The sequence below is a fragment of the Verticillium alfalfae genome, genomic scaffold (assembly GCF_000150825.1).
Source record: "Verticillium alfalfae VaMs.102 supercont1.13 genomic scaffold, whole genome shotgun sequence".
In the NCBI taxonomy this organism is placed as follows: domain Eukaryota; kingdom Fungi; phylum Ascomycota; class Sordariomycetes; order Glomerellales; family Plectosphaerellaceae; genus Verticillium; species Verticillium alfalfae.
This window is the reverse complement of record NW_003315026.1, coordinates 321267-345686: the sequence shown is the minus strand read 5'-3', so window position 1 is coordinate 345686 and position 24420 is coordinate 321267. Positions and strand designations below refer to the sequence as shown.

The following is a 24420-nucleotide window of genomic DNA, read 5'->3' as shown; positions in this document are numbered from 1 at the left end:
TCTGAACGTCTCTACAAGGAGCTCGAGACATGGAAACGCGTGGCTCAAAACGCCGGCCTCTCGCTGCCTCAGCAAAACAAGGACGAGGCGCCGGCAGCGATCTAGAATGTCCGTTCTCACCAACCTCGGCATTCCTCATCTTCCCCGCCGAGCACGCAGCAGGAGACGTCCGAGGCTCCCGCGTCGTCCGCACTTCCCTTGTGGTCTGCATGGCTTGTATAAGTCGCCACACAGCGGTTTTAGCGGACATGGTTACACAAAGAGGTCAACCTCAGACATGTTGTGTTCGGATCATACGTAGCCTAGGCAGCTTCCCTGTGCCGTGAAGCCTACCAGTCGTCAGTTGACCCACGGACGTGGCGGGGCTGACTTTTAGCCTTCCTTTCCCTACAGTGGAGATGATTTATCTCGAGACGAATGTGGCTGTGTTGATGACTTGGAGCGTGTGCGAATACGGCGCCTTCCTTGAATAGGAAGGCATCGTCTGGAATTATCTACTTGTCTTTTCCATCGGCGTTGGTATAAGCATTCGGCGTTCAGCGAGCACTGCCGGTAGTCGGAGCAGTGGTCGCCACTAATTCAGGAAGGACAAGGCAGGCAGGCTGACAGGGAGGCTGGACGAGGGGTTCTGAAGCGCACCAGGAATTTCATCAGCGCGCGTGTACTGTGTCGGAGTATTCTGTCTGATAGAGTGCTTCCCCCCTTCTCGAGGGGCTCTTTTTTTTCTGCAATGCCAAAGTGCCAAAAGAGACACGTCGTTCGAATGGTTCAAACCAGTGGCCTGACAGGTTCGATACGTTCCCTCTGGTCTGGATTTCTCTGGACAAGGTATCAGCCAAGGCATCCCCTGTATGACTTCGAACCTATGTCAAGCTACAGCATGCACCAAGAAGAAGAAGAAAACAAGGTGGAAACATGGTGCGGCTTTCTCAGGCAAGGTTCGGCCTCTCCTGAGGCCGCCTCCTCGCTACCCAGCCAGCAGCCCGGGCACGGTGTCATCCGGCGGGCGGGCGGCGTAGCTCCTATATATGTGACGGCCCAATCGCCGCGTTTAGCTCCGTTTGCCCACCGGAGACGCTGTGTACCGGAGACTATCGACACCTTACAGCACAAACTGTGCAAACTGATTCCCCGCCACCCCATGGCCAGAGGCGGAGAACGGCATGCGCGGATGAGACGGCACGCTGCTTGCATGAAGGGGGCCAGTATCCGCAACACGCGATGCAACTTGGTTTTTCTTTCTTTCTTTCTTTCTTAGTTCCTTTCTCTCTCTCCTCCTTTCCGCCACCACCCGCTTCTCGCAACACAGCCCACGAACAGTGCAGGATCAGCGCGGCATCCACCGTAGCAAGGGGGGTAGAGCAGGCTTGTGTATGTATATGCATGGCCCCGCATGCAGAGGTTGCAGCCGATCGAAATTCTGCTCCGTCTGCCTTGTTTCGTTTTGTGCCGTGCTTGCGTGCTTGCTGTGCAGAGTATGTTTGGTCTGCAAGGCAACCTGGCCACGGTGGTTTTACGGGGGGGGAGGAGGAAGGGGGGGAAGGAGGAAGGGGGGAAGGAAACCAAGGTCAACCCGGTAGCTGGAACGGAACACCCCCACTCTGCAGGTGTCTTCTTTCGAACTGTTTACTTCCGTTTCATTTGTCGACTGCATCAGCTCTTTTTCATGTTCCCCGACCGACAATAAGAGGGGGGCGGGCGATGTGGGTGCGAGCTATTGACATGGATCTGAGGGCGCTGAGTCGTGTTGGCGCGACCAGCTTGCTGCAGACTCCCCTATGTAGGTTTGACGGGGCTCACAAGCAAACAGGCGAGATGTGATCAGTCGGGTTTTTAGCATGACTCTCATTTGACAGGCAGACAGAAAAAAAGGGACAAAGAGGCATACAAATGAAAGGTGAGAGGCATGAGCAAGGCCCCAGCCTGCTGTTTGCTTGCCTCGCCTTAAGGAGGAGCCCTGGCAAGGCTTTGCGGTGCAGCTTGGCCGCGTGCGCCGACGATGGTCGTCAAACAATGGACGCCCCCAGACTCAAACCTATGGCCTAGGCCCATGGCTGAAGAATCGCTCGTTTCTTTTCCCGCGTTCGCGACGCCCAAGACAGAACTTGGAGTTTATCCACAACGCAATGGGACCCCGGTCACCAGGCTCTAGCATAATTTACATTGTCACATGGCCTTGGTAGTATCATCCTCAAGCCCTCGCTCAGCCTTTCACTCACTCTCCCCAAGATCTGAACCTGGAACCCCCTCTCTTCCCTCGGCAGTCAGAGCCTCCAGCCGGAAGGAAGTGCCAATCTGACCAGAAGATCAACTGCAACCCACCCTTGCTGGCTTGACACGATTCCCAGATATCTCCACCAGCATGACGGGAACCCAAGATCTAGCTAATCAAGGGAATCGTGGGGCGTCCCTCCCCCCCCCTCCCCCACCTCCAAAGAATGGGAGCGGGAATGATGGGTGTGCGCGATGTGATCTGAAAGGGAGGGGGGTGTTACTCCAGCCAGCTTTCTGTCAATTCTCAAGTTTTGCTCCCGAAGAAGAATGACACCCCCCCCTCCCTCCAAAAACCGGGGACGCCAAAGTCTAAAACACCAGAGGAGGGGGGGTAAAAAAATCTTGGTTGAGATCGGGAGCAGGTTGAGGAGAATTCAAGACTCAGGCCCAAAGAAAAAGTCCGGTCCAGGCAAACGAACCCTGGCCCGCGGCTGCTCCCGGGGAAAGGGGGGTATCCACTCTCTCACCGGTCGGACCGGTGACCGGGATCAGCCCGCGCTAGGTGGGGTCTGCTGCCCTATTTCCCTTACAGTACCACGGTTTGGGCGGGGTACAGAGGAACAAACACCATGGGCAATGCTTCGGTGTCCGCCGCCCGCCCCCCCCCCCTTCTCTCCCTTCTCGCCCTGCGCACATCCACCCGATCATCCCCATCGACAAGGTTTTAAAGGGAGGGGCGTGGGTCAAGCGCGGCTCCTTCCGCTGGGTGTGTACCATCGCGCCTTCTCCTGCTCTGCCGTGCCCCTAGGATCAAAAACGTGATGGCGTGTCGCGCGGGAGCCATATCCCGGGCCAGATGGCATTTCTGATATGCGATGTATCAAATCTCGCTCTTTTCCGGTCGTCGCGTGTCTAGTGTCTGGCGATGAAGTGGAGTTGTCTCGATCCCACGACCTGCGGTTGAGTGATCCAGAGATGCGTCTAGGCGTGGCCATCATGGGAGGGACCTGACGTAATGGTTCTGTTGCTGCTTTGCTTGCTTGCTACTTGGCTCGTCACGAACGTCACGTCACGTCACGTTGGTCTTGGTCGCAGGTGGCCCGGCTGCCATGGAGTTGCTCTCAATGGAACCTGTCATTCTTCGTAATATTGGTCGGAACGCCAGCCGGCGCGCTTTGCAAGTATCTTGGTCACACTGTAGTCGCGGAAATCGTGGCTCAACAAAAACAAGCCTTGTCATTTGGGAAGAGCCTTGGTGGCCGCCCCAGCCAGCCCATCGTGCCCATGGCAGTCATCAATTCATCAAGCAATGAACCGACACATCCAACGTCCTGTCCGTTCCGCCGGAGTCTTCCTGCAAATGAGTATCTCAAAACATAAGCCATACAGCCGATTATACGTGCTGCTACGCCTCCTTCTGGCTCGCGTCACGCTCCCCCCTCCGAGATAGACAGAGCAATGGAAGAAACTCACAAATCATTAATCCCTCTCGCTCCCTTTCCTCCGCTCCCTTGCTTGACATGGGCGCCCGTTCTGTGGAGGACCAACTAAACAAACAAAAGCAAAACCGGTTACCAAACAAAAACCAAACGCAACTATGACGCTCGCATCGCATAGCCAAATGTGACGTGCCGTCGGCCCGCCCAAGTGCGAACCTTCGCACGACAGACAGAATCGCCCCAACCCACGGGTTCGCCCAACCTTCCAAACAGGAGGAAACAACAAAGTTCAGAACGCACAATCTTGATCGCCATGATATGTAGGATAACCTTGCGCCTGGTATTTACTGGTGTTGAGGAATCAGAAGCCCTGCCGGAATTTATGCTTTTTGCCGTCCCTCCTGGTGATGAAAACCTGACTAGAAGCACCGAAATTATTGGAGCCGAGGCAGCGTGTCAGACTTGACGCCGGCATTGGACATGGACCGTCCATCATGGCCTAGTGTGTACGTGGGGAAACCCTGAGAGCCTTGTACATGGCCCTGGTTTGCAGTTGTTCCGGATGGGAACATACCGCCCTGTTCAAAGTTTCCCCGCGAGAGGCCGTCGTATTGTGCTGCAATGAAAGGAGTTTGGGCGAGTGGCACGCCAGCATGATTGTTGAATTGGCTAGGCGGAGTAGGCGTCGACGAAAATGGGTAGATAGAGGCCGGGCCAGGCGCTGTTGTCCCTGGCTGCCACGACTGATTGTAGATGCCCGCAGACTGTGGGTTGGCATATTCGGTAGGTGAAGTGTAGAGCGAAGCCCTGCGGTGGCCATCTTGAGGGCCAGGGCCGATATCATGCATCGGTATACCGCTTGACGAATGAAGTCTTTCGCTATCGACAAAGTGCTGGTCCGCGTGCATGCTGGGCTGAAGCAGCTGCTGCGTATACGGTGCACCTCCGCGAGGAGGCAGACCATCCATGTACGAGCTGCCCTGAAGCCCCCCGGCAGGGCTGTGGTCGTGACTTGAACCGTGCATAAGGGTGTCATGGGTCGCAGTGGATTTGGAAGGCGACGTGCTGGAAGCCGACTGAGGTTCGCACTCATCCTTGACGGGAGCACTGTCATCGTGTTCCGACATGCCAGCCCCTGGAAATCGCTCTTCGGCCATGACGAAGACCTGTGTATCCGCATCTTGATCGGTTAGCGTGCATCGTCACTGCGGCCATGGTCGGAGGGTGAAATACCTATCTCTCCATGCTTGAACCGCTGTTCGCTGAGCGCAACCTTAAAAATCTCATCCAGATACGGCTTCTTCTTGGCGTTCTTCTGATTCTCCTTGGCAGAGAAAAACATGGACAAGGCTTCCTCTGTCGCTTCCTTGAGTTTTTCGACCGTAAGATTCATCTTCTGAATAGATGGGTGCTGTTTTTCGTTGGGCTCTACTATCATTCGAAGGATGTGGCACAACAGGTAAACACGTTCTGTACGGGCGTTAATAGGCAGACTTCTTTTGGAGAGGGGGGGGGGGGTTCATGGGGAGGCTGTTGTGAGCCATATACCTCTTTTGTAAAGATGATCAGGCTCTTTGTGCCGAACCTTTTCTTCCTTCGTCGTGCCCCAGGGTTTCGGCCACCAGTCCGGTGCCTTCTCCTCTTGTCCAGTGTAAGGATGGTTTGTCTGTTTCTTGGGCTCGACTACTTTAACCCAAGCTTTGGCGATGAGCTTACAGGCTGTCTGTTGGCAGTTCCTGAATCGCTGATCGTAGAACTTCCTCACCTCATCGGTGTCGCCTATTTTCAGCCCCTTTGTCACAGGGCCCATCGTCACAGACGGGATGTCGCTATCGTCATCGATGGGTCTCCGGTACGCCCTAGCCCTCTTTCGCGGTTGAGAAAAATCGTCAGAACCGAATACCTCGCTGCCCTGTCGACGTCTCTCTGCTGCGCTGGATCCATATCCTAATGGCGCTTGTTGCCTGTACTGTTCACTGGCATAGCTCAGTTCAGGATCATCGTGCATGGGGCCAATGGCTGTGATGTGTAAGTACGCGTAGCCCAAGGGTTGCATGTTAACATAGACGTACCGCCCGCGTCTGCTCTCCTCACTTGCTGTCGAAAACGATCCATGTCGAAGAATGAACTGGCAGAGCTTGGGTGGTTTCGACCTGGGCCAGAGAATGTTTGCGTGGAACCATCGTCGAGTATGGCAGCCACAAAGTAGTGCCGCGCAGGAATGTTGCAGTGTTCTCGCAGAGCCTTCTCAATGTCCTGGAGTAAACGAAGTCAGAACGGTCCAGTGTTTTTTGCCTGTTCAATCTCACAAGAGGTGGCCGACGCGCATCATTTAGTTCGTGATAACGCCCTTCATCATATGTCGTCTCAACACTCCGGTCTTGGTGCTGGTGCCATTGTGGCTGATGTCGGGGGAAGGCCTCTCTTGACCAGTCACCCCGCACATTGACCATGATGACAGCGAAGTAAGTTCAGGCGACTCCGCTCCGGGTCACTCTGTAACGAGAGGGTCGTTGTTCGATCTGCCTTTTAAGGAACAGCAAGCGGAGCAAGTGTGCACTCTGTCGTATCTGTTGGCGGAGCTGAGCCAGAGGCGACTTGGATACGACGTATGACTAGGTCGAGTCAGACAAAAGTGCTAATCTGTGAGGAAAGAACCAGAGCATGGATTGGCTTACTGCGCTCCCGCTGCAGTCGGATGTCGGTTGAGGCCCGGCGGTGTGAATCAGAAGCCGATGTGACACCAGGTGCTCAAGTTAGGCGGAATACGGCTTGTGTGAGAACGAGCTGCTGTCGCAAGTACTGCGTTAATGAAGTTCGCGTTACTATGTAGTCCGATGACAAGCGTGTGCAGAAGATAGAAAGAAAGAGCTGCGTCAGAAGGATGGCGAGCTGTCAGTTAATTATCAGACCGCTCCTGTGGACTTTGTGGCCGCGGTTCCGTAAAGAAGAGTGCTGACAGAAGTTGTGATGTGACTGTTGACGCGGGAGTGAAGTGGCCGGACGGGAGCCCGCGTTGGAAGGACCGGGAGCCTTGAAAAGGAGAGCTGATGTGCAAACGCAGTGCCCAGCCGAAAGGCCAAATTGCTGGCAGAGGCTGTTGCAAGGGCTTTTTGTCCGGTGGTGATGGACAAAGAAGCACAGTCTCTAGCTGTCAGAGGTGACAGGAGCTTAGATTTCGCCTAGCAATGGGGCGTTCGAGAGCAGAGTTCCAAGGTGACTGATCAAACTGGGCGGCAGAGAAGTGTTGTTGAGCAACGCTTTACAGTCCTGTTGGCGTGCAGTGTGGTCTGAGACATCGGGGGGATGAGCTCTCCACTGGTTCACGTCCTGTCTTAGTGGCTTTGGCTAGAAAGGGTCCTGTGTCGGCGTGGTGAAGGCTGATCCTAGGATGAAGGCAATGGTGAGGTGAAGATCGAGGCGAGGTGAGTGGACGACCAGCCAGGTATGGCAATATGTCGGTTGTTTGAGGCTTGGGGCAGGGTGACTTGATCCAGTGCCAGTGCTATCGATCTCCACACGTCGGCGGCAGAGGCCAACCTTGGTGCAGAGGGAGCCGCAGGGGAGATGCTTGCGATGGAATGGCAAACCGAGACGATGCAGAGCACGATTGGGCGATCGACGTGACTCGATGAGCCAACGAGCAGACGCAGCTGACGAAGGAGGAGGGGGAGCCCAGACGCAGTCTCCCGTTAGTCGGACAGTGTCTGCTCAAGACACGGGCAAGCTGCTGGAGACAAGATTCGATGCGAGGACGGATAGGTGGATGGCTTCCTGTCGAGAAGGGCAATCAAGAGGAGGTGGGTGAGCAACGATACCTCCGACGAGACCGATGTAACACCTCTCTGCACTCATGCGCCACGGGCTGCGGTATGCGAACGGATGAAGGAGATCCCACGCAGCGACGGTTGGAGGGGAGGAAGATGGCGACAAGAGTTCCTGACACGAACCCGATGCCAGTGGAGAAGGATAAGGTCCTCTTGAACTCGGTAGAGAGGGAATGGTCAACTGGCTCGACTGGGAGGTATCCATACTCGAGGTACCTGCTCCCTGCCTTTTGTGATAGATGACAAGGGCGGTAGGCATGCAGAAGCACCCTGGTCTGGCGTGTTGATAGGATGTGGAGAGGGGGTGAGGGGGTCCAGAAGCAGCTCCCCAAGTCCATCCAATACCGTGCCTCGGGTTCCATCCAGGTGGAAGACTGCGCCTAGATTGCCCACCACAAACCGCTGCAGGCGTCTGCTTTGGATCTTGTTATGTGTATTCTGTGCAGTCAGTGGCTGACCATATCCAGCGTCCAGCAACCGTCCAACGAATTTCGGAGAGCCACACTTTGTGAAAGTATGTGCGTCAAGTGCGTGACGATGGCATACCGTTCGTTGCGTTGCGCGTAATCCACAACCCGCTTAAACGGTAGTCAAATGTGCTGGCCGCCGAATGGCAAGCCATGGTGTAACAATCCACATGCGCCCTCGCCTTCTTCTCCATCCTTTTCGCCAAGCCTCCGGACTAGCACTGGCAACCCAGCTGTCCAGCTGCTGGGCAAATGACGCATCGCGTAGGCAATGAATGGCCATGGGGAGGGAGAATGCCGTGATGCCAGCTGGGAAACGATTCTGAGAGTCCATGTCCTACACCCCAAAGGCCAAGCGAATCTTAAACTGTTGCCAGGCACCCATGAGGAGGAGGACACCAGTGAGGTCTTGCGGGCGCTCCGAAAGAACTACATTGATGAACATATCGCCTATTGTGCCTCAAGCTACAGGTCGTCCGTCCCTGTAGCTGCCTCTTTCGCACTAAAATCAATGAGGGGACACAAGCCAGCCGCTTACGACTCCAGGAAGAGCCAAAAGGGGTGGGGGTGAACAAGAATTATGAAAGGTGCGTGGCCGCATGAAGTGTGGGAGAACAACCCATGTCGTAGTGCAGGGGTTTGAGTGAGACACGTGGTGGGTCTAGTTGGGATGGCGCATCGGTCGGCAAGAGCCTCGCCCGCCATTCGAACGTGATTATGCTTGGTGCAAAGTCTTGATTGCATCATCCTCATCGTCCGCAGTAGTTATTGCTTTTTCTGCTTTGCTTTTCGGCTGGCCGACCCCTCATGTAACCACGAGGTAGTTTTTGAATACCTATAGGCCGGACTATCCAGTCGCCGGGCCAGTCATGTCGCAAATCGCCATCGAAGTGCGCAGGTTCGTGAGCTGTGGTAAACGGAGACATGGGGTATCTACTGGGAATTCTTTGCTGGCCCAAGAGGTGCTGACGCTGAACTACCGCGGTGCGAATGCTCCGGCATTTCACGGTTTGGGCATTTGCGAGACCCACGTTGAGGGCAAGCCAAGGACACCGTCCACTTCGGGGTTTGAACGGACGCGACGCAAGGGACGAATAAATAAACTTGCAAAGTTTGCGTTTGTTCGATCCTAATTCGGTCTTCAAGTGACTTGTACTCTGGTTAGGTTGTCGCCCCAGGATTTTGCGAGAGCTCACGGTTTGGACGCTTCAGGATCTTGACCAATGACTCTGGAAACGCCTCGTGTCTTTCGTCGTACAGTACATTCGACACTAGCCGCTAGACATTTTGTTGAATTGCTTGGATCGCAAAAGAGTGGCCCCCTAGGCACTGGAAAAAAAAAATTTAAGGTCGCCAGACGAGAAACATGTCTGCTGTAGACACAAGTGGTAGTGGGCTGATAAATCGGCGACGATACCAGTGGAACAAAACCCATGATCGACGGGCGTGTCCTTGGCCCAGGGACGGGACGAAGAGCGGGAAGAACGGGCATGACGGGCGCCGCCCACCCCAGGTGACGCGCCCGGGAAGAACCTCGCGGTAGAGGTCGGCGGACGAGGCTCGCTAGGGTGTATCCGTGCCTTCCTAGACCAAAGTAGGGGCTCTAGGGCCTTGAGATAGGCTAAGCGGGAGGGTCACGGCCGCAGCCGCCGCGAGCGTCCGTCGGGGTTCCTCGTTCGCCTCAGCCTGGCTCTTCCCCAGCGAACTGATTTGGTCGAGCTTCGTGTGCAAGCAACTGTGGGCTACTGGGCGCGAGAAAATTACCAACATCGGCATCGGTCCTGGAACGGCCAATGATGACAGCGAACGACCAAAGAAGGCAAATGATAGCGGGATAACGAACAGTCAATTTCTGAGCCACCTTCGTTAGCTACAAATCAAGGGTGGGCAGACAGTCCTGCTGGCCTAACGTAAAGTTGACAAGCGGAAGAATAATTTCTGGACCGGCCGGACATCTCTCGATTGCATCGAAGAGTGTTCGGACCACACGTATGTGGTTTTGATATTCGAGCAGATAGGCCAAGGGAAGAAATAATAATACTAACAAAAGAAAGGGCTGAACCAAGTGGCGATGGCCTCATGGCCGTGTAGATCTTTGGAGCCCACGCTCAAGCTGTATGTCTGAGTTGCGTGAATGGTGTCTCTCCTGTAAGGTAGACAAGTGAGGGTGGCGGCCACGCATGCTCCTGCTACCTTACATGGTACCTACCTGGGCATGGCCACAGGCAGGTGCGAATTGCCCTTCTGCCTCTGCCAGCTCCAGGCGCAGGCGTTCAGGGCCCCAGCGCCCGCGCACATCCCCTAGTCAAGGTCCTGTCTGCCTGGCCTGGGTCTTGGCGCACTTCACCCTGGCGGAACACGACAGGGCAAGAACGAGGTGGTGGGGGTCGCTACTGGGGGTTGGCTTGGGCTTAGGCGTGGGCGTGGGCGTGGGCGTGGGCTTGGGCGGGGCGGGGCGGGGCAGGTCTTGCCTAAAGTGCTGTTACTCAACCAACCACTCAGGGAAGCTAGGCATTTTACGAGCAAAAGCGACGGCAAGGGCTTCTTTCCCTACACTCCCCTGAACCTTAAGGTGGGTTGGCTACAGGCATCGGGGGCCATTGGGGCCCTCTTGTCCCCGTCAGTGGTCCTCTGTCGGCCGATACAGTGGATACAGCGGGCTTTTGGCCGACTGACTCTGTTACGGCCTCTCCTCTGGTCCCCCCTCTCCCCTCCACACCCCTGGCCAGAGCTCGCCCGAACGATGACGGGCAGAGCCGCAGCATATGACAGAGATCCAGTGCAATCTCATTAGTAGTAAGTAGTTCTACGCAGGGAGGGAGAGAGGCGCACGGGTGTCACGGCTGCTCAGAGGAGATCCCCATGGATAGCTGAAGGAGGCTAACGCAGTCAGGTGGGAAGGAATCGAAATATCTGGAGCACCCCCACCGAGCATGGATATGACCCGACTTCACAAGCCATCTCATCATCCAATAACTGATTAGAACTTGGTCCCCCCCAAGACCCCCCAAGCCTCGGCTTCGAGGTTGACCTTACCTGACTGGACTCGATATGCAGCATACCCTTCAACCCACCCCCTTCGATCAATCTCACCTATAGCACCTTGAACCTTTTTCCTCTTAGCGAGGGAAGATGCTCACCCACTGGATGCGGGGCAAGCCAAGTTGGCATTGCAGGGGCGACTGGCCGTCAACACCACGGCAAGCAGGCCCTGTCGGTTTGGCTCTGTTGGATCGTTCCTTCCGACTCTCATAGCCACAACCGTCCTGTCTACATGTAATACCCATCTCTCGGGAAGGCAAGGTGTCGGAGGCAGGTCCCTCACGGCGTGAAATGATCAGCTACATGTACTCGGGTGGAAATCTCGACTGGCGCGGTCAAGTGCCGGCCTTGGTGTTTGCCCTCAATTCGTTTGCGGGGGGGGGGGTTAAGTGTCCGCCTGCATTGCATGCCACCAAGGTACATCTGTCCCATCTACTTCCCGCAGGTACCTGAAGTTCAAGTCAAAGAGCATGCACCTCTTATCACGTCTGTCGATCATCAACATCTCAACCTTGGAAACTCGAATTGGCCTATGCCAGGGCCTCAAACACCCCCCGTGCGCTGCCCAGGATCTTGCCAGTTCAACCCCCCTGGACCCATGCTCACACCCATCTCATCCTCACTCTTGTCTATGTATGGCAGTATGATCGCCCCGACCTGGCATGCCTGCCTACCTACGAGAGCCAATGCTGCACTCTTTCGAGGTCAAAGTCGAGCCCGCAGCAAAGCTCAGACGTACTTCACGTCGCACAACAGCACAGCAGCCGGTGATCCGGCCGCCCCGACAGCAAACCAAACGGTTCTGGGCTTTTGCACGGCCTGCGCCTGAAGCCTCCACACATGGTCGTCAGGCTGGCACAGACGGCGATTCCCCATTGTCATCGAAGCATGTACCGCACATCCGTGGTGTTTCCACGTGCACCAGTAATACTTGGTAGACCATCCATCCTGTACAGTCTCCGGATCTTCCGCATGCAAGGGGACTGTGCCTGTTGATGAACACGACCAGTTCTGCATACGACTGACGCCCGCTGGGATGGACAAAACAAGTGACCCGAACACTAGACAACCACGCTCGCTCGCCTTCTTCCACTGCTTTCAGCTTCGAGCTCGCCGCCATCTGCCCGATGCTTGGTACCTGAGGAACCCTGCTCCTACCAAACGCTGGATGGATCGCCGATGCGAAGGCACGACGATTACCCATCATACCCTCCAAAGTCTTCGTTTGTCTCCGTTCGAGTCAGTTCACCATGCGTCAGTCGCCGTTGCAGCGGACGATGATCCCTTCAGATGGAATTCCTAGCTCCCTTTTTTTCAGCTCTTCCTCTGACTTTCCCCACAATCTCCTCTACTACCATATTTCGCAGCGGGGGCTCCACTCATAGCCGCCTGTCATCTCAACTCTTTTTCGACACCTCCGACGTGCGCAGAGTTAGGCCTGTGCTCCAGACCAAAATTTACAAAAAAAAAAAAAAAAACACGACATCGCGAAGCCTCTCGGGAACACCGTCTAGATCGCCCAGCTAGACAGGGCCGTCGGAGCCCCCGCTGAAATCTTGCCTTGGGCTTCTCCCCTCGGAGCTGAAGCTTGTCCTCGAGTTGACACCCCCTGTAGCCCTAACACATCGTCTACGTTGAACATGGCTGGAGAGTGGAAGGTGGAGTAGCAGAATGCCCTCTTCTTCTTGCCACTCCCATACCGAGGGGCTGATTCAGCTTGGAGAGCCCTGTACGCCAAGGATAGCGGCGCCTCGTGGCTACGTTACCGTCTGAGTGGGAATGGAGACCTGGCAAAGCCAGGATTTTGCTTCTCTCACTTTCATTTTGGGTCGTCAACAGCCAGTCAGCCAACGGGCTCTGTTTGCTGGCTGTCAGACTCCCAAAGGCCGTTGGTTGACGCCAATTCAATGCAGGCTACCCATTCATTTGGACCGTTGGCCCCGAATCGGTATGCTTGAAGGCAAAGGAGGGGGGGTGAAGATGGTGTGCCAAGCATACCAGGCATATTGGGCATCGTGATCGGCTGGGAATGGCTGCGAAGGTAATTTGATATCGACTCTCGAGGTGACATCGAATTTCGACATCCTAGATAGGCTGCTTCAACAGACTTGACTCCCGAGGATGTCTTTCTGCCCTATGGGCAAGTCGGATCAAAGCAGAGCGATAGAGCGTTTGCGTTGCTACCTTGCCAGGAGTGAGTACCCTCGGACGGAACCTTGCACGATACTACCTATTGCAGACCCGCTCATGTCCAGCAATCAGATGCTTCGGCCGATCCTCTCGGCTTAGTCCAGAAATGAAGCTCCGTGCATCTGTCATGCGCTTACATGGTACAAACACCCGACCTCCGACAGCGACAGGTTCTGGGGTCGCACAGGGTGTGTTGCACAGCATTTTGCGCACGCCACAGTCCGCCATTTGGGGGTAAGAAGAGCAGAGAGCTTTCCAACCCCTGGTGGCCATTGATTCTATTGTACCGAAATGGCACAGCGCAGGGTATCGCTGTCAGGAATATAGGTAGCTCATGAGTCTGTTCCTGTGACTCAATGCCGCCTGTCAAGTCAGGCCATGTCTCTGGTCAAGTCGTTTCTTCACGGCTTTTGCATGTAACATCCTGCAAGTCTAATATTGCTTGAACCTTGACCGAGCCGCGGACCAGGGAGCGTGCGGCCGGTGACAGTGCGCAGGATGCAAACCCACAAGGGCGCTGGAACAGCGCCTTGTGCGACTGAGCTCGCCGGCCTCGAACAGTAATATACTGAGCGTGGGCCAGGCACCATTGCGCTGGTGCAAGACGTTCTGCAAGCTCGCTTTCGTCCGGCCGGCCAGATTGATGACCCCGTTTTTGAAACGCTCCTGGTGCCGCGTGTCAGTCTATCTACCTCCCCGATGGCGTCCTGGGTTTTCTCGGCACGCTCGTCCAGAAGAACTCGTCACTTGTCGCCGCACCGTATGTATATGCGTGAAGACAACATCAGAAAGCAAACACCTCCAGCGATGGGCCGCATCCCTCAGTTGGGGCAACTTGGCCCCGGCGGTGAGGATTGGACGAGCTAATGCAGTCATCTCTGTCACATCCCAGCTACTAGTCGAGCCATCCATACGTACCATCAGCCCGGCGACGCAAATGTCCGAATACAGGTAGCAGGCGACGGCCGGGCGCGGCTTGGCAGCCCCGATCACCTTCATGGCGCCGTATCGGTGCCACCTTGACGACAACTGTCCCACAGCAACGGCCCATCCATGCTTCTTGTCTCAAAATGGGGGAGAGTTCTGCACAACAGCAGCCATGCTTCACCTCGTGTCTCTGCCACCCCCGCCCGAGCTTCCGCCAGTGGTTTCTTTTGAGTACAGTACAGCGAGCGCCCTCTTGCCGATTGTCTCTGCAACCCGGATGTCACACGCCATGTGAGACCGGTGAGGTAGGCGGGGGGGAGCAGACGGGCGGGCGACGTCCCAGTTTTAGACACTCTTGTCGTCATGGGAGGGGGGGGGAGACGGGATCTGAAATGTGAGGGTAGGGAAAACGCCATGGTGCCCAGGGATATGCCCTGCCAATGTCGCACACGCCTCGCATGGCAATGTGTTAATCGCAGTAGTTTCTTTTTTTTTTTTTTTGTGTATGTATTTCTAGCTGCCTCTGGTCACACGCACGCCGGGCACTTAGCCGCACTGCTCATCACCAACTCGAAGTGTCAAAGATCCGACCTCTGAGTGGCGCGAGGCTGACTAGCCCTGGGCTGGGGGTAGACAAAAGCCACAAAACAACGCCCCCGCTTGCTGCCTGCCGCCAGCCGCCAGCCGCCTGCCGGCCTGAAGCCTGGCTCCAAACTAGGTAAGTAAGGTAAGGTACCTAGCGAAGGATGACAATCACAGTTTAACCTCCTAGCTGGGCGGTTGAACGCAAGCGAGTTCGCCCCGAAAAGCCCATCGTTGCTCCATCGGCCACTGAAGGAAAGCTGATGGCCTGTGTGGCGCTCGGTAGCGCCCCCCCCCTTTTCCGACCTAGCTAGCAAAAGTCCCGTGTTGAAGAGACATCGTCATGCCGCTCTCTCTTGGCAACGAGGTCTTGTACTCGCCCTTTTCACAGCCTAGGAGATGCGAATGGCTGCCGGTTTGTTGTCAGTCAAGTGTGTAGCCTGGCTGTATTGAGGTCTGCGTCCTCGCTCGTCTCCATAGTGCAAAGGTCTCTCCCGCCGTGGAGAGAACGCGCGAACATACGCAGCTTCATGCCCACATTCTGACGAGGGCGTAATATGCGTGTTCAAACACAGGGCTGGCAAGATGTACCCAGCTCCTTTGCGCGACAAGGTATGTACAAGTAGCTTTACACCAGGCTAGACCTTTGATACAAAACGGGTCAGACTAAAAACAGGTTTCGCTTTTTTCTTTTCTTTTGACCATCCGTCTCGGCACCCCGCCTCCCCCGACAGCCTTCTCGATAACGAGTGGATCAATGCTGACGACCCGTTGGGCCACGCTGCTTATCAGCCCCCTTCCCCTCCCGCCCCTCGCTTGAAGGAGCAAGCGGATCTCCCTGCTCCGTAGCGACGACCAGATCCAATCCCGTCCTTTCACAAGCGTATTTCCGGGACACCTCATCAGGTCTCCGTCTCGAGACCTGCCTGCTTGACGAGCCCGTAGAATACACCCTGCTTCTTCAGTAGTGCCTTGGGTGAGTCAAACTCGACGACCTCGCCCTTGTCCAGCACAACAACGCGGTCGCTGTCGAGGATGGTGTTGATGCGGTGAGCCACGGTGATGATGGTTCGGTTTGCGAAGAGAGGAGACCGCAGCGTCTGCTGCAGCATGGCATCCGTCTCGACGTCGACGGCGGCCGTCGCCTCGTCGAGAACCAGAATGTTGGAGGGGGTCAGCATCGCACGCGCGAGGGAGACGAGCTGCCGCTGGCCTTGGGAGAGGTTGGAGCCTGTGTGTCGTCAAGTCAGTGGGCTGCGCATTGTCAAGTGACTTAATGTTGGTGGTGGGCAACGCTATCCTGAGTGAAGAATGCTGCCGTCTGTGACCTGACTGAGACTTCGTCGTGGCAGACAGAGGAGCTACAGCACGGGACTGCGACCATCTGCATGTAAGGGCAGATCATGCAGGGGACAGTGAGTGGAACAGATGGACGCATGTGAAAGATGACGACCAAGCCAATGTCCGTGGTCGCGCGACGCACCATGTCGTTGCCATCATGACAAGCCCAGTAGACAGGCACGACAGCATTGATGGATGCACACGACATGGCCGCCTCGGTCATTCACAGGGTACACGGGGACGGGTGCGAGGAGCAATCACACGAGGATATGGCAAAAGCCGATGGAAAGCGAAAAGGCGGCGGCGCGCGAACTTACCTCCTTCATTAATCTTGGCCTCGAGGCCACCCTCCATGCCGTTGACGTGGTCCTTTAACCGGGCGTGTTCTGTGATGACCGAGCATTAGCTTCCAGCCTAATGTGTTGCTTGTGTGACGAGAGAAAACTCACCAAGTACGCTCCATAGCTCCGTGTCATCATGTACATGACCGGGGTCCAAGTTGTCGCGAACGGTACCCTCGAACAGGGCCGCGTCCTGGGGGATGATGGCCAGTCTCCTGCGGAGGTCCAGCAACCCTATAGAACTCGTATTAAGACCGTCGATGCTGATGTTGCCCGTGGTGGGCTCGATGATGCGGAACAGCGCAAGCGTCAGTGACGACTTTCCTGCACCGGTCCGCCCGACGACACCGATTTTCTCGTGAGACTTGATATCTAGGGATATGTTCTTGAGAACGAGGTCAAGGCCCTCGCGGTAGCGAGTACTATAGTTCTTGAACTCAAGACTGCCATTCGCTGGCCACGTGACCGGGGGTCGGCTCTCTTTGATGACCTCCGGTGCTTCGGCTGGCAGACGGGCGTACTCGAGGACACGCTCGACCGAGACAATGTTGGTCTCGACTTCGACAGTCTGGCGCACGATCCAGTTGAGGGACGTCGTAATCTGCAGGGCGTATGACATGGATAGACCGACCAAGCCGGCTTTGAGGCCGCTGTGGTTTGTCACGGATATGATAGCAAGGCCGGCGGCGGCCAGGATGACGAGAGCACCCATAAACTCAAGACGAACAGCCAGCCAACGGTTGGCGCTGATGGAGGGGTAGAACGCCTTGAGGTTCGAGTCGACTCGCCACTCATTTTCAAGCTCAAAGCGCTGCTGCTGTCGGTACGCCCGAATGGTCGAGACACCGCCTAGGGACTCCTGGAAGTGTGCATAGATGGGACTGCGACTAACGCTGTCCAACCTCTTGAGCTCACGAGACGTTCGCAGGTAGTACCGCTGGATCCAATAGTAGGTCAGGGCGAGTGGGATGATGAATGCGATAAAGGCCGGCGTAGACACGGAGATGACCGCAAGCGTGAAGCAGGATCGAGCCAGATTAACGAAGAGCATGTTGAAAGTCCGGGCGAGCACCTCGTCCACTCGATAGATGTCACTGCATGAATAACGTCAGCCGTTGCACTCCCCCGCGTTTTCAGTCATTGCCTGAGACATCCACCAACGTGCATCAGGGGCGCGCACCGAGCTCGGCTCGAAACGCCACGCAGATTGGTGTTTAAGTACGACCACGAGAAAATGAAGCGGCTCAGTGTGGGGTGGCACGAACCTGGAGAAGCGATTCAGGATGCGACCTGTTGGTGTGACGTCAAAAAATGACATGGGTGACCGGAAGATGGCATTGGCCATTCTCTCATGCAGTTTCCGAGAGGCCTGTTGTGTATCAGTATGATGTCGTCCGGATCATGGTGGCGACGGCGACGCAATGCTTACCTCGATGGAGCAGAAAATCCACAGGATGAGAGTTTGCAGAACGGTCAGGAGGGAAGAACCAATGCCGAAGGCAAAGTAAATGCCGATGAACATGCCGACCTTGGGGTTGCCGTGGTGCTTCTGATTGTATTCTGCCCAGATATTGAGCCAGACCGAACCACCAATGTTGGCCGTCTGCGAAGCTAGCAGCGCAATCAGGTAGACGGCGACCGCCGCAAGGTTGCTGTTCTTCGCATACTCGAAATACACATCCCACTTGACCTTGCCCTGTTCCGAGTGCTCTTTGCCCTGTCGTGTGCGGCTGCCAGCAACCTCTTCGTCGGTGAGTTTGCCGCGGGGACCTCGGAAGCTAGCGGCGCTAGCACGCCTCAGAGTCGCCATGCTGTCGGATCGCTTCTTGGCCGAAGTGGAAGCGCCTGTCTTGATGGGTTCCATTTCGGGGACGCGCTCTTGAGCCTCCTCCATCTCGTCCTTCTCCTGGCCCGTGGCAACAGGTTCGAGGACGGTTGTCGATGCGGTGCTAGAGCGGCTGGAGCTGGCCTTGGACGAGGAGGGGCCAGATGATTCCTGGCCAGCTGTCTTGATGAGATCTGAGACCATGCCCTTCATAGCCACAAGTTGCTTGTATGTGCCCTTCTCCACAACCTGTCCATCCCTGATCATGGTGATGTAGCTGGCGCCTTGAAGGACGGAGATGGAGTTGGTGGCCAGGATGCGAGTCTTGGTGTTCAGTAGGCCCCTGGGGCCAAGGACATTCTCGGTGATGTGCTTGCCTACGTGAGAGTCCACGGCCGAGAGGACATCATCAAGAAGATAGATGTCAGCACGGGCATAGACAGCGCGGGCCAGTGCCACACGCGCCTTCTGTCCACCGCTCAGGGAGATGCCACGCTCGCCGACGACAGTCTCGTCTCCATCGGGCAGTTGAGCGAAGTCGTCCACCAGGGCGCAAGCCTTTACAGTTTTTTCATAGAATGCAGAGTCGTAACGGTACCCAAAGATGATGTTCTCCTTGACCGTGGCGTTCAGAATCCACGGGGACTGCGCGACGTAGGCGACGCTTCCGTGCACTTCGACTTGGCCGTTGATCTTCCACAAATCACCGAGGATACTTTGCAGGAACGAAGACTTGCCGGCTCCGACGCGACCAACGACGCACGAGAGCTCTCCCTTGTAGGCGGTGAAGTCAAGGTCACGAAGAACACTCTTAGACTCGTGGCGGTTCCAGGAGAATGTGCCGCCACGGATGACGACGGTTTCTTCACCCATTTCCTCAGGAGCAGGCTTGACGACAATGGCATCGGGCTGGATCTCCTCGGCGCCCAGGAAGGAGGTCAGACGGCCGACGGCGACACTTGCCTCCACGATGGACGTTATCACCATAGGAAGAACAGCAAGGGGGAACGTCAGGAGGTTGAAGAGAGCTGCGGGCCCCAAGTCAGCACAATACCGAAGGTAAGGTCTCGGCGAGGCTAGGAGTCCCGGGGGGGGGGGGCTTACCGAGGGCAGGGAAAACAATTTCGGTGGTCAGGGGCTTGTCTTGGGTCAAGACAAAGACGGTAAAGGTCGAGCACGAAACGAAGAAGGGCGCTGTGCTCCAGGTAAAGTTGGCAAAGGCCTGTGTGGCTCCAATCTTGCGCAGGTTCTTCAGCTCCATATCGTTTCGGACAAAGTTGAGCTTGTTCATGAAGGCAGCACCCCAGGCATACAACTTGATGCTCTTCATGTTGTTGATGATCTCATTGATGAGGCGACTTCTTGCGTCCTTGTTCTTCATCTGCTCCTTTTGCAGGTTTCGCATGATTCGGGCAATGAAGCCATGAGCGGGCATCATGATGACCATAACACCGACACCGGCGAGCATGGACCATCCGACGAGGTTGTACAGCGACACCATGCAGATGACGATCTGGAACGGGGCGGACCAAACTTGCTGAGCAAATTGCGTCAGGTCCTGGAGCCGCTGGGCGTCAACGGCCATGAAGTTGACAATGTCGCCGGTGGACTTGGAAGCACGTCCCTCGTTGGAGAGCTTCATGGACTTCTTGTAAATGGCAGAGGCCAGGCCGCCCTTGATGCGCATGCCGGTGACGAAGGCAAGCTGGAAGTATTGATGGACCATGGCGGTCTGGAAGGTAGCGCAGCCAAACATGCCGACGGCAATGGCGGCACCCTTGATAACGGGCTGGGGTTGCTCGCCGACGCCGTAGGAGCTGACGAAGGCTATGAGCAGGCGGAGAAGCTGGGGTTGAATGTACTGGGAGACATCGTTGCCAAGCTTGAAGAGAGCAGCGACGGCGTAGGGCAGACCGTACGCGCGGAACAGGACAAGCCACAGCGAGGGGCCCTTGCGGTTCTTGAGCTGGTGCTTCCAGGCCTCGTCGAAGGCTTCGCCAGTGCTCTTGGTGGTGTCCTGGTGGGCGAGCCCCCAGAGGTCCTCTTCGGTCAGGTACTGCTTGTAGCCCAATTGCATGAGGGGCGTCATCCAGGAGAAGGTCAACTGGGAGAAGACGGTGGCGTATTCGACAGGGCACTCTTCTTCATCGATCAAGACCTCGTAGGCGGTCGTCTTCCTCGGCCACAACCACTCGACAAGGAACTCGACGACGGACAGACCGACGCCGACGGTGTATGTGATGAAGTACGGCAGGTTCTTGTGGTACATCTGTTGGGAGATGAGGGATCGGAGCTTGACAGCAAAGGCAATCAGGAGGAAGAGCCAGAAGAGAAGAGCGACGCCGTTGGGGTTGCGAAGCCGGCCATGCTCGAGCCACTGGATAGCGAAGATGACGCCGAGCGCGAGAATAGTCGCAAAGGTGGTGTACACGCGGAAGTCGCCATACCATATTTTGGGGTAGCTGGCAATCTGGATGGCAAGCTGGACGGCAACGTCTAGCATGATGACGACAAGAAGGGCTTGTTTTGTGTAAAAGGACCAGTCCTTCAGGGTGTTGGCGGGCTTCGTCTTCTTGAGCAGCCAGACGGTGGCCATGGTGCCAAAGACGATGCCGAAGGCGGCGACGACGGCGACCCAGACGTCGATGAAGCAGGGCGTGAAGTCATATCGGAAGGGGCTCAGAGGCCCCCAGCCCTCTTTGTTGCCGCATAATGGCTGTTTGAAGTGGTCGGTAGCGGAAAGGTAGTCGCTCCCAAGCTCGAGGCGCGGACGGTAGCCGGTGATGGACCCGGACTCCAGGACCCGCTGCGCCGCTCCGTAGAAGGGATTGGCCATTGTGGTTGTCGGCAGCTTCGATGGCGTCGTGAGGCTACTGCGGGGGCTAGGCCGCCGCGAGGGCAGTCATCGACGGGCGTGGCGTCGGAGTGTCGAGACTGTGCAGCAGCAGCAGCAGCAGTAACCGTGTGGCTGAAGTCGAGTCGAGAGATAGGGATGCTCGTGATGATGTCGATGACGAAGTGCTTCGAGATGCACGTGTATGCAGATGGACGAGGACCTGACGATCGGGGTGGGAGCAGCTGGGTGAAATCGACGGGAACCCCTCCTTCTTTTCCTTGTCCTTTTTTCCTTTTCGGAGGAGTGACGACGACACGAACAGTAGCGCGAAAGCAACTCGACCAGAGGGCGACGAGAAGATTCGTCTGAGTGCGGAATCGGGCGTGGGGAGGTTTGTCAGCGTCGTGCTGCTGCTGGGCCTATCCCGTCAGGCGCATTGACGCAGTAGCGTTCGTTACCTGGGTAGTGCCTACCAAACGGGAAATGTGGGGAGCTATGACGGGCGGCCCTGCAGCTGCCTTGTCTGTGCCGAGTGGAGTGTTCGTATGGTGGAGACACACCACTGTCACGCACGCCCCAATCAGCCTCTCGGTTTTAGCCAGCTCATGTCCGGGTTTCTTCACAGGAAGAGAATACCATCAAATAGTGCACTAGATGATGGCTTGATCGCAGATATGCCAAGCCCAAGGTGCGAATGATGTATGGAATTGAAAATCTGCAGATCACGGGTCTGCCTTCTTTCCCGATCCTGTGCTTGACATTGGGGGGAAAGAGTGACTGTACATGCAAGCTGTAGCTTCTTCAAGCGGAAGTCACCAACCACACAAGTGGGGCCATGTGCAGATACCTCCCAATCGCCGCACCCATTGCCTCTGTCGCTTGTACCCCGTCATCTGCCATGCCATACCGAATGTGAGCCTCAACTCTAACCTTGCTCTCGCAGCATCTCCAAATACATCGCAACCACGGGAACCCAGCAGCACCAGATCATGCCTTGGTGCCATTGACCGCAATCTGTCGCAGCGCCTCAAAGTCGGGAAGACCAAGTCCAGTCACGGGGTCCCATCCTAGTCATGCTGTCAGCCAATCTATTCGTTCATCAGGCCCCCCAGATAGCTGCTGCTTACCCTTTGTCGCATTCCACGATGCCCATGGGATGACGCCAGCACCGGGCACCGGATTGCCGCTCTGCAAGTCAATACCGCCGCAGCCCTCGGCCTTGCCCTCGGTCACATCGAGCAAGCCGTCGACGCCGCGAGCGTACAGCCACGGGTTGAGGAAACCCATGGTCGGCTGCCCGGCCCTCAACCGCGCATCGTTGAGGAGGCCGATGATGCCCGCCACCACGGGCGCCGCCGCCGACGTGCCACCCGTCCGCCTGGGCCTGCCGGCATTGACAAACTGGTACCACGGCTCGAGGCTGTGCGCCGAAATGTCCGGGAATCCGCGGCCGCCAAAGTCGACGAACCCGCCGTGCTTGTAGTACGACTTGACCTCGGCCGGGATCGACTCCTTGAGGTACGTCTTGACCGCCGCCTTCTGGTACCACGCCCGCTCAAAGTAGTTGCTGAAGCCGCCGGCACTGCCCACCCACGCCACCTCGGGCGCCCACGCCTGCGTGCCGCCAACGGCCGTCAGGTACGGGCACGTGCCGGGGAACGTTGGCGTGAACTCGGCGCGCCCGCTGCCGTCGTTGGCACGGCACGGCGCCCCGACACCCGCGTCGCCGCTCGACTCGAGGACAGTCACGCCGCGGAGCCCCATCATGCCGATGAGGTTGCACACGCGCTTCGCGTACTCGACCGGCACCGTCTGCTCATCGTCGCCGTACGACGACGACAGCACCTGCGGCACGCCCTCGTCGTCCGTGGCCAGCAGCGTCTCGTAAAAGTCGAGGTACGGCTCGTTCGAGTTGGTCGACGCGTTGGTGATGCGCAGGTTCGGCACAAACGGGGGCGAGCCGCCCGTGATGAACTGCTTCAGCGGCAGGTTCTTCGTCACGGCTGCCAGGAACTGCGCGTCGAGGTTGGCCTCGCCAATGTCGCCGTTGGGGTCCTGGTGATCCTCGCCGCCGTTGATGAGGACCGTCGTAAAGTTTCGGGGCGGCAGCTTGAACGTGTTCAGGTACTGCGTCAGATCCTCCTGGCGGGCCGACTGATTGAGGAAGCTGGCGAATGCGACCCGGCTGCCAGCCGCGGGGTCCGCCTTGTAGCTGCCATAGTTGTATGCTTCCTCGAGACAGTCGGGCGTGATGACGGACAAACAGGTCGTCGTGTTGCGGGCTTGTCGGGCGTCGAGCTCGGAGGTCTCGTCGTCGGGTATCATACGGTGCGACTTGGTGCGGCCGAAGAATGTCGTTGGCGCAACGAGGTCAATGTGCGCCGTGAGCGTGTCGGGGATGGAGTACTCCGTCGTTCGGAGCTTCTTGTGACCCTCGACGTCGAACCAGGCAAAGTCCGCCCCGAGCAGTTCATTTGCCTTGGCCACCGTTGTAACAAAATCAACGAGGGGGCCTCGAGTTGACACGGCAGTGATGCCGGCGTCCTTCAGCCACGACTCGACGGCGGTCCTTGAGTGGTTGGATGGAGCAAAGAGCGCATTGACCTCATCCTTGGAGAGGTACTGCCCGTAGTGTGAGCTCGAAGGGTCGGAGACGGAGCGCAGTGTTGACTCAAGCTTGTGGATGTTCTGATGCTTCAGGGCGATCTGGAGCTGGATCTCGTCTCCGGCCGGAGCTTGGCGGATGAGCTGAATGCTGGCTGGGAGAGTAGCCGCGCGGGAGACTAGGAGCGCCTCTGTCAGGGCGACGAGGGTGGCTGCCACCGCAAGCGTGGAGTTTGGGAAGCACCATGGTGTAGCAGGCAATATACTCAAACGAAGTAGATCATGAATGTTCCTGCTCGAAGTGGACAGGGCTGGCTTGGATTGATGGTACAATGTCAAAGTATTAAAGTGCTGATCTCAAGTGAGCGATCATCAACACCTGGCACGAGAAAGACCAAGACATTGGCTGATTCGAATGAAGAGTAAGCGCCATTCTTGTAGTCCCTCCCGAGTCATTGCTCCATCAGACAGAATGTGAGACTTCCTTCGCAGCGGGACTGCGATTACTGGAGCTCGATGACGATGTGAAATTCCCACCGTCCCTTTCACTACAGGCCGCCTCGGGCTCCCCTTGAGATCGGCAGCCTTTTCCCGCCGCGTTTATCCCGTCTTTCCCGAGCGCAAAAAGCTTTACTCAAAGCAATGGAGCAAATTTTCCCCGCCGCAACGGGCCGAAATTGGGCCTTCGAGCGGCCCTTACCCCGCAAATGGGGGGGCCTGGGTTTCCTTCCGCACAATTTTTTGTTTGCGGACTGCTTGAAAGACTACTGACTTCCGTCGCCTTC

General features: G+C 56.6%; 4 protein-coding genes across 4 annotated transcripts in view; 1 reads left to right on the top strand and 3 right to left on the bottom strand.

The window, feature by feature from the left end:
• VDBG_08728 (predicted protein) overlaps positions 1-1019 on the top strand; it is a gene marked incomplete at both ends in the record, with an annotated part of 2072 nt that extends 1053 nt beyond the window's left edge. Inside the window, one exon of the mRNA XM_003000886.1 lies at positions 880-1019. Within this exon, the coding sequence (XP_003000932.1) occupies positions 880-1019 (140 nt within the window). The remainder of the gene's footprint in view (positions 1-879) is intronic.
• Positions 1020-4087: 3068 nt separating this feature from the next.
• On the bottom strand, positions 4088-6621 carry VDBG_08727 (conserved hypothetical protein; the record flags this gene model as incomplete). The annotated part of the gene is made up of 6 exons (XM_003000885.1): positions 4088-4833; positions 4887-5084; positions 5370-5672; positions 5726-5909; positions 5963-6268; positions 6332-6621. The coding sequence occupies 5 exons, from the start codon at positions 6104-6106 to the stop codon at positions 4088-4090; spliced, it is 1575 nt and encodes a 524-aa protein (XP_003000931.1).
• Positions 6622-15590: 8969 nt separating this feature from the next.
• VDBG_08726 (metal resistance protein YCF1) lies at positions 15591-21031 on the bottom strand (the record flags this gene model as incomplete). Its single annotated transcript, XM_003000884.1, has 6 exons — positions 15591-15919; positions 16347-16415; positions 16479-17464; positions 17528-17739; positions 17800-19223; positions 19300-21031. The coding sequence occupies 6 exons, from the start codon at positions 21029-21031 to the stop codon at positions 15591-15593; spliced, it is 4752 nt and encodes a 1583-aa protein (XP_003000930.1).
• A 925-nt stretch (positions 21032-21956) lies between these two features.
• Positions 21957-23882, bottom strand: VDBG_08725 (tripeptidyl-peptidase; the record flags this gene model as incomplete). Its single annotated transcript, XM_003000883.1, has 3 exons — positions 21957-22057; positions 22159-23814; positions 23855-23882. 3 exons carry the CDS (start codon positions 23880-23882, stop codon positions 21957-21959), a joined length of 1785 nt encoding a protein of 594 aa, XP_003000929.1.
• Positions 23883-24420: the final 538 nt, after the last annotated feature.